The 9,554-nt window shown below is 45.3% G+C and overlaps 1 protein-coding gene across 1 annotated transcript; it reads right to left on the reverse strand.

Annotated features, from left to right (window-relative positions):
- Positions 1-2,133: 2,133 nt before the first annotated feature.
- Positions 2,134-8,714, reverse strand: LOC116893460 (zinc finger protein 773-like). Its single transcript, XM_032895221.1, has 6 exons — positions 8,637-8,714; positions 6,452-6,490; positions 6,133-6,209; positions 5,221-5,429; positions 4,510-4,596; positions 2,134-3,386 (listed from the first exon to the last, which is right to left on the reverse strand). Exons 1-6 carry the CDS (start codon positions 8,712-8,714, stop codon positions 2,467-2,469), a joined length of 1,410 nt encoding a protein of 469 aa, XP_032751112.1. The 3' UTR covers positions 2,134-2,466.
- Positions 8,715-9,554: the final 840 nt, after the last annotated feature.

Raw genomic sequence — 9,554 nt, forward strand, 5'->3', positions numbered from 1 at the left:
AGAAATTCCAGACACCAGCATGTATTTTGTTATGCTAATAGGCACCACAAACAGCCTTTTGTCACTAGTTTTTTGTTTTGTTTTTGTTTGTTTGTTTGTTTGTTTGTTTGTTGATCCCCCAGAGTGCCCTTTAACACCAGCATTCAGAACCCAGAATATGATAGGTCTCTATGAGTTCTAGGACAACATGATCTGCCTGCAGTTCCAAGCTAGCCATATCTAAACAAAGACAGCATCAATACAGGGTCAGAAAAATGGCCCACTGGCTAACAGCACTCATTGTCCTTGCAGATAACTTTGGTTCAATTCCCAGCATCTACTTAGATGTTCACAAGGATCTAGAACTCCAGTTCCAGTGACTGATGCCTGTTCTGCTCTCCAATGGGAACAGACACACATGTAGCACACATAACACAAACTCACAAAATTAAATAAATATCTACAAGATACAAAGATAGATAGATAGATAATGATAGATAATGTAAAATTAAACCTATAATTATAAGCTACTATATTTTTTGTGTGTGTTTGATTTGTTTAAGTGTTGTACTTGTTGGATTTTTGAGACAGGTTATCTCTATGTAGTCCTGACTGTCCGAGAACTCAATATATAGATTAGGATGGTCTTGAACTCAGACTTCTGGCTGCCTCTGCCTCTTGAGTGCTGGGATTAAAGGCCTGTGCCATTATGCCCAAGCCAATATAGTTACTAAAATTGTTAAAGAGAACACCTCATGACTTGGAAAAATGTCAGGATGTGACAAACTGGCATCTGATATGCTGCAGGAGGAAATCTGAAACACACAGCCTTTTAGAATGAAATCTGGTAACTTCTTATAAACTTAAAACATGGGTTCCAGAGAGGGCTCAGAATGTAAGCCCACAAGCTTCTCTGGCAGGGGACCTGGGTTCCATTTCCAGCAAAGAGACTAGTTCACCCTCATCTGTAACTCCTGTTCCAGGAATCCAAGGCCTTTTGGGGGGGCCTCACAGACATCAGTTATGCCCTTAGTATTCATACATATGTGCAGTCAAAATACTCACACATGAAACAAATAACAAACACCTAAAACATATAGGGTGCATTCTATATGAGAATATAAGGTGCTACACAGAGCTGGTCCCCAACACTTAGGAACACGATAGTCATTAAGAATTTATAGTATGATCATTTATCCTAGGGACTGCAATATTCAGTGGCGGGGGGAGGGTAAGAGGGCAAGCAATAGAACAACAAAAGTATGTCTTGCTTAAATAGAGGCCACTCTCTTCCTCCTCCATTCAAACTCAGTACCATGGAGACTCCACACTGATGCAGTCAAGAACACAGCTTCCTCTTGCTAAGTCCCCAGAAAGCATTAACTTCTTAGGAATAAGAAGATAGCAATAATTCTCATCTTGCCTCTATGTTCTCCTTTGATGAGTAACTTTCAATGGCTGGCTCCCTCGCAATACTCTCAGGAATTCTGCTCAAAGTCATGTTCATACCTAAGACTCAACAAGCTTAGTCAATGGCCAAAGCTTTCTCTACCTTCTCTGCATTCACAAACCTATCTGGGTAGTGTCTGTGTTACTAGTAAGAACAGGCCTTAGCTCAAAAGCTTTCTCCAGAATCAGTGGGTTCATGATACATCTCTGCACTGTGGCCTCTTCAGTTAAGTATAATGGAAGTGTGGGTGAAGGCTCACCACATTTGAAGCACTCTTGACCTTTGTCCAGTGAACACCCTCTTGTGTAGATAGGGTATATCATAGAAACAATTTCCCATGTTCATTGCACTCAATACATATATTCTAGCCAGTGTGGGTCCAGTCCTGTAGCAAAACACTTTGCCACATTCTTTGAACTAATGATGCTTTGCTGTGTAAAATCCCTGATGTTAAATGAGGTTGCACCCCACACATATTACACATAAAAGCCTTTCCTCTATGAACCTCTTGTTCTTTCATGAGGTGAGTTCTGGTTTGTTTTTTTTAACACTTCCCAGATTCATGACATTCAAAAGGCCTTTCCCCCCTGTATGAGCTTGGACACGATAAACAAGGCTGCATTTTTTTTCTTCAATGATTTAATACATTCGCAGCATGTCTTAGGATTTCAATTGCTTAGAAATGACACCATTAGCAAGGCAACTCTTAGAAAGGACATTTATTTGGGGCTGGTTTACAGGTTCAGTTCACTATCATCACGGCAGGAAGCACAGCAGTGTGAAGGCAGACGTGGTGCTAGAGGAGCAGAGGTTCTGCATCCTGATCCAAAGGTAGCCAGGAAGAGAGTCTCCAGAACTGGGTGGAGCTTGAGCATCAGACCACAAAGTCCATCCCCACAGTGACACACTTCCTTCAAGAAGGCTACACCTATTCTAACAAGGACATACCTCCTACGAATGTCATTCCCTATGGGCCAAGCGTTCAAACACATGAGTCTATGGGGGGCCAAACCTATTCAAACCACCACACTGTACTTCTACGGCTTTTCTCCAGTATGAACCCGATAATGATATAGAAGGCTGGATCTGTTCATGTATGACTTGCCACATTCAGTGCATGTAAAAGGTGTCTCTCCTGTGTGAACTCGCTGATGAGCAACAAGGAAGCAGTTGTGTTTAAAGGCTTTGCCACACTCACTGCACCTGAAAGGCTTCTCTCCAGTGTGAACTCTGAAATGCTTAATGAGAAAGGCTTTTTGGCTGAAGGACTTCCCACAATCGCTGCACTGAAAAGGCCTTTCACGAGTGTGCACTCGCGCATGATAAATGAGGCTGGATTTCTCCTTAAATGCTTTGCCACATTCACTGCAACTGTAAGGCTTTTCTGAAGCATGAACTTGAAAGTGACGTGTAAGGTTGGATCTGGTCATATATGATTTCCCACATTCCGTGCAGGTAAAGGGCGTCTCTCCTGTGTGAACTCGCTGGTGAGAAACAAGGGAAATATTATGCTTGAAGGCTTTGCCACACTCACCACACCTGAAAGGCTTCTCTCCTGTGTGAATTCTAAAATGTTTAATGAGAAAGGCTTTTTGGCTGAAGGACATCCCACACTCGCTGCACTGGAAAGGCTTTTCTCCCGTGTGTATCATCCGGTGCCGATTGAGGTGGGACGTGCTAGTAAAAGTTTTGCCACAGTCACTGCATATGCAGTTCTTCTTCTCACTCTGAATGGCCTCTCCACTCTCAGTGTTCATGGGGGTGTCCCCAGCAGTGTAAGTCACTTGATGCCTGAGAAGACTGGAGGTCTGAAGGATCGTCACATTGTCCGTGCTTAGCAAGGGTGTCTCAGCACAGCACAGCATTTGCTGTTGCAGCGTGGATAAACTAACACCTCCTTCTGCAGACAGACTCTGCTCAAAAGGAGACGTTTCACTCTCTACTTTGATCCAACAACCTGAACACAGAGAAATACTGATGAGTGGCCTGTAGACTGCCGAGTGACAGGCAGAGAGATAGCACCTGTTTAACTAATGGTGATCTGAGATTTCTCACAGAACAAAGGGCTAGTTCAGAGTAGACAGGGCCTGTTACCGTGCTGAATTTGTCAAGATCATATATTCTAGGGGCCTTAGGAGCAGCAAAAACACAAGCATGGAGTGAATCACAGGGAATGCTAGGAACCATAACACATTCCTCACCATTAGCTTTCTGCAAGCCTCCCATGCTGGAGATGCAGGACACAGTGCAGAAGACTGTCTAGGCCTGTAAGACATGGTAACTAAAGAACCTGCATTTAAGGACTGCCCTAGGTTTAGAGCACAGTAGAAGAATTTTAATCCAGCAACATGGCTGCTCTGGCTGGAATACAGACACTTCTACAGTACACACTTTTAATCTGAAACAATGTAGCTAAGGTGAGTTGGTAGAAGAAGCAGCCATGTTGGAAAGTGACTTCTAATTGAGGAGCAGACAAAGTGATGAATCAGAGAAAGATTTGACTCAAAAAGTCAGTTAGGACAGGAAAGTGAGTCTACTTAGAGCAAGCAGAGATTTCAGATGCAGTTTTTACCACAACAGTTTTACAGACAGGTTGAAGAAAGAGCAAGATAGACATAGGTGAAGACAGAATGAGGAACCAGAAGATTAGAATGGGTTGCTAGAGTTATTTTGAGACCAAACAGAGCAATTCAGTCAGAAGCTAAGGGAAGCCAATTTAAACCAAAGGAGTTTAAGCCAGAACAGCTGAGTGGACAATCCAGTCAGAGAGTTCAGAAAGAGCTAGAAGAGGTGAGCTTATTCAGTAAGTCTCAGAGGCTGAAATCACTATGGGTTTTGATTAGATTGTAGAGGCTAGAAGCTTCCAGAACTAGGAACTAAGCTCACTGCCTCTGAGATGGAATTACATCAAGCAAATAAAAGTTACATTCACAGTGCACACTAACACAGTAAAGGAATGGCTGTGTTTCACAGGGTTGCAAGGCAACAGGCAAAACATATAAGACTGACACACAAAGGACAGTTCTAGTTCAGAATTAATAGAATCAAAAACTGCCACACTCTGTGTACCTATCCCATACCTGGAGTCAGGAATCTCAATGCAGGCACAGAGGGCTCTCCCCAAGACTCCAGCTGAGTGATGTCATGGATCCCGGAAGGTACAAGTCCTAAAGTACAATGACACAAGAAATGAGAATTTCGTACTAAGACTGAATAATGCAACCATACAATCCCTAAGAGGCCTAATGAGAATGATCCTGGCAAGGGTGTCTTACAAAAATCAAAAATGAGCTCATCGGTGCCACAATTCCTGCCACATTCAGACACAAGCCATATCATCTAGAAGTACCTGAGTCACAAAGATGCCAAAAATGTATAGCATCATCAAGTCGCAGAGAAGCCATCAGTGTTAAGACTCCTGACCCCAGGCCAGGTGTGGTTGTGCAATCCACTAATCACAGTACTAAAAAGACAGAGTAGGAAGATCTCGGCAAGTCAAAGGAGAGCCAGGTCTACATAGCAAGTCCTAGCACATATCTAAGACTCTATAGATAGACCCAGTCTCAAACTACACCCAAAAAACCCTAATTCCAAATTGATTTCTGTGTGCCCTTGCTACAGTTAAGACAGAGCCATTGTGAAACAAACCTTGGTTTTTAACCTGTATTTTATACTCCAAGACAGTGGGGGAAAGACTGGGTGTTCATAAGCCAGCTTTGAGAAGGATACAGCTCTCTAGAAAGAAAGGAAAGCCTACATAGACATGCTCTGTCAGAATGGCAGGGTCTTACCGAGAGAGGACATGAGTGCTAAGATCTCCGTCATCACCGTCTGGTACAGAAGCCTTTGAGAGTCATTGAGCAGTGTCCATTCCTCCCAGGAGAAGTACACAGCCACATCCTCAAAGGACACACAGCCCTGCACATGGGGAAACTTGAATTTATTTGTAGCCTCCTTGTCAGGGACTCTTGGTATCCTTAAGTCATTCCCACTTAGCTCTCTACCTCAGAAGGTACCAGGCTATGAACCTATTGATAATCCAGCCTATCCTCGAGGTCCCACTGACCACTATGCTCAGCACTAAGCAACAACAGGTTAGTTGACATGGTAGCTTAGTTATTTTTCTATTACTGTGAAAAGACACCATGACCCCATGACCAAGGCAACTTATAGAACAGCTGAGTTTATTGGGGCTTACACTTCAGAGGGTGAGTCTGTAACCTTCATGGCAGGAAGAATGGCTACAGGCACACACAGCACTGAAGCAGTGGCTGAGAACTTACATCCTGATCCATAGGTACCAGGTAGAGAGAGTTAACTGGGAATGGCAAGAGCTTTTGAAGACTACAAGCCCACCCCTAGTGACACACCTCCTCCAACAAGGCCACACCTCATTATTATCTCCAAAGTGTTCCACCAATGGGGACCAAGTATTCAAGTCTCTGCTCTGGAGGGCAGGCTCATTGAAACCACCAGAGCTGGAGTCAATCCTTCCAGTCTGGGAATTCACCTGGGCTCCTCCCAATCACCTGTCTCACACAGCCCACATCTGGGTCACTGTTGTCCACTCTGTCCCTGGCACGAAGATCAGGAAGCCATTTACACGTGACGTCGCAGCACACACATCAGTCTTCACACTGAGCTTCCATTTCCATCTCAGTACGCAGGCTCAGCCCTCAGCTGCTGTGCTACCCAACTCCTACCTTCTGCTAAAGCCGGCAGACCTCATGCACACCCGAGCATTTCTCAGCATTCTCAACCCATCTCGCTTCCAGGCATCCTGTAAGGTCATCACTGGACCTTTAAGACCTCTGAATCTTCAGCCAATGGTTACTATAAAGGGAAACCTGGCGGCCATGTAATCTCTGCTATGGATGTGGGGACCTTTCATTCTGAGCATGTGCCAGGGAAACCCAATGGAAGGACAGAGAGAATCCCAAGCACAGAGTCTAGGACACCATAGTCCCAGAGGTCACTTATGTGGAAAGTGAGGAGTGTGATTCCAGGACACCCTCCACTTACCTCTTCCTGGTTGGCAGGTTTCACTGAGTACTGGGAAATCTGTAAAAAACAAGGCTGTGAGTAACAAGCAAGAGTGTTGGTATCCCCAAGTTCCCTCTCATACAAGCAGTCAGGTACCCCCAACTGCCCCCTGGGTTCCATCCCTTAATGGTATGCAGACAAAGAATCAATCTCTTCAGTTTGTTACCTGAGGATAAACAGGTGTCTCATTTTCTGTTCTATCGCTGTGACGAGACAACATAGCCAAGGCAACTCTTACAATATAAAAGAAAGCATTTAACTGGGGCTAGCTAACGGTTTCAGAGTATTCGTCATAATGAGCACTGTGGAAAGTAGAGAGGCATGGTGCCAGGGCAATATCTGAAAACTTTATATTCTGATCTACAGGCAAACACACACACACACACACACACACACACACACACACACACACACGACAAGACGCACACGACGCACGCACGCACACTGGATCAGGGGTGGACTTCTGAAATATCAAGGTTCACTCCTAGTCACACCCTTCCTCCAACAGTACCTAACCTCCTAATCCTTCTAATTCTTCTCAAATGGCTTCACACCCCGGTGACTAAGCATTCAAATATTTGAGCCTATGGAAACCATTCTCATTCAAACTAACTTAACTTCCTACCCCTGAAAAGAGAGAAAAGAGAATCGCGGCATCAAACTCAGTCCTATGTGTCAAGTACTTGGGACAGGCTCTTCCTGGGCACATGACTAATGCTTCTGTCAAAAGTTTCACAAACCCATACATAAGTTTTCAAAATGCATGGTTTTATCTACCCATAGTGAACTAAGATTTTGGTATTAGCCAGGCACAATAGTGCAGGCCTTTACACAACATTTGTAAGGCAGAAGCAGGCAGACTTTTGTGCATCTGAGGCCAACATGGTGTACAGAGGTCAGCTAGAGTCACATGGTGAGTCTCAGTGGGGCAAGGGAGATAGCTAACACAGTAGACTTTACTCAAATGCTGAATGCCATCACATAATGGTAAAATTCTTTCAGTAATACTTTATTTAAAATTAATAATATTATCAATTATCATTACTAATATAATTTAGTAATATTATTTATTTAGAAAATACAATTTTATTTCTTTTTAATTTAATTTTTCTTTACAGCGACACTTGGCAGCAAGTCCTGATGGCTGAATTTTTAAAATTCATTGGAAAGGCATGAGGTGTTGGCTCTGTGTAGGGCATTTCCACCATTTACACACAACCAGAGTTCAGTTGGCAGCCAACCCACAAGAAAGCAAATCTCTGTGAATTAGAGGCCAGCCTGGTATAAACAGTGAGTTCGAGCCAAGATTAAAAATAAATAAATAAAATAAAAATAAAACAAAAGGTCCTTTAATCCCATCACTTGGGAGTTAGAGATAGAAGCATCTCTTTGAGTTTGAGGACAGCCTAGTATAAGTAGAGTTCCAGGACAGCCAAGATCACATAGAGAGTAGAGAGACCCAGTCAGAGAGAGGAGGGGGAGGGTGGGAGGGAGGGAGGTGAGGAAGGAGGGAGAGCCCCCACCGGGCTCCCTGTCTGCAGGTTGGGAGGTGGAGGAGGAAGGGACGGAGGTAGGAGGGAGGGAGAGGGAGAGAAAGAGAGAATAAAAGAACTCCATCAAAGATCTGAACAGTCTCACCACTACCACCCACCCCACAACTCCACCCCCGCCCCGCCCCCGCCCCCGCCCCCGCCCCTCGCTAGGACTCACAGTCCAAACGAGTACACAGGATTTACCCAAGGATTCACAGGTCTCTGCCTATACCCAAATCACCCCCACTCCACACTTGGAAAACTGAATAGATCGATTCTCTCGTCTGTTCAAAATCTTCTTGGCCACTAAAGTCTCTGTAAACAAAAGTCAGCTCCTTAGGTGTACTGAGCCCTTTCCCTCATCTAATGCCAGCAGAGGTCACCCCAAGGCTCTGTGTCAGAACTCAGGACAGCCCACAAGCCTTGGAAGGTACAGTCCTCCAGACGCTGTGAGTCAGAGGGGATGGCTCTAGCGATCTAGCACACAGATGTCAAAAAAGCACAATTTCGTCCACCGGTTACTACAGTCGGGGACATGGGGGTGGGAGGTGGGGCGGGTCTACCTTGTTGGCTCCTGACCCAGATCTCAGCGCCCTAGAACTCAGGTAGATGGGCGATCACTAGGCACTCACCTGGGGCAGGGCTCCACCGGCAGCCTCCACAATTACCACCGGGCTCCACTGGCTGGCGGGGCCCTGGGACGTGGCCATCCTCACTCGAAGGCTAGATCAGATCACACGGGTCGTCGCAAACCTCAGATCCGTCTCCGACTGAGGGAAAACGCTTCAACTCTCCGGTTTTCCTGCCATGGCCAATACTGATAAAACCAGTTTTCTGTGAACCAGACTGACAGATCCAGAAAGTTTCAAAGAACCTCCAGTACGCAGAGCCGAAAGTCCCGCCCAGCGTCATTTTGTCCCCAAAACGCCCATTTTCATTGGCTATTCTTGGTGCAATGTCTTCTGGGCAATGTAGTTCAGACAGGATCAAGCGCCAGGAAGTGGACACACCTCCCCAGATGGAGCTGGACATTCAGTCAGTTAGGGAGATTGTTGTAATTACAGATGTGCCAATATTTCCTTGAGCTACAAAGGCCGGGCTTGCTGACCCACTCCTAAATTACAGAACTGTCGGAAGAAACAAGTAGATGACTGGGATTAGAAACTAGCCTGTCACGGTGAGTTCCAGACCAGACAGGAAACGTTGGGGAGAGTTACAGAATGAACAGGACCCAGAGCCTGGCCGTAAAGAGAGGGAACCGGAAAAGAGGGAGAGAAACCGCCAACCAAGAGGGGCGGCCTGAGCCAAGAGACTGACATAGTCAAAAATGGCTGAGTTATATAGGGGCCAGAGGAGCAGGGAGGAGGAAAAATCAGCCCAACACCTGGGCTGGAAAGTTGGGGGTGGGGGAGTGATCTCTACACGGTAGAGACAGAGAGATGCCGAGAGAACCTGGAGGCCACTGTCCTTCGTTATAATAATGGACTCCTCAGTTCGACATTTGTCCTGGATTTAAAGACCCAGCAGGTTTTAGGTCACAAGTCCTCTTG

Source organism: Rattus rattus, chromosome 2 (assembly GCF_011064425.1).
Source record: "Rattus rattus isolate New Zealand chromosome 2, Rrattus_CSIRO_v1, whole genome shotgun sequence".
NCBI lineage: Eukaryota > Metazoa > Chordata > Mammalia > Rodentia > Muridae > Rattus > Rattus rattus.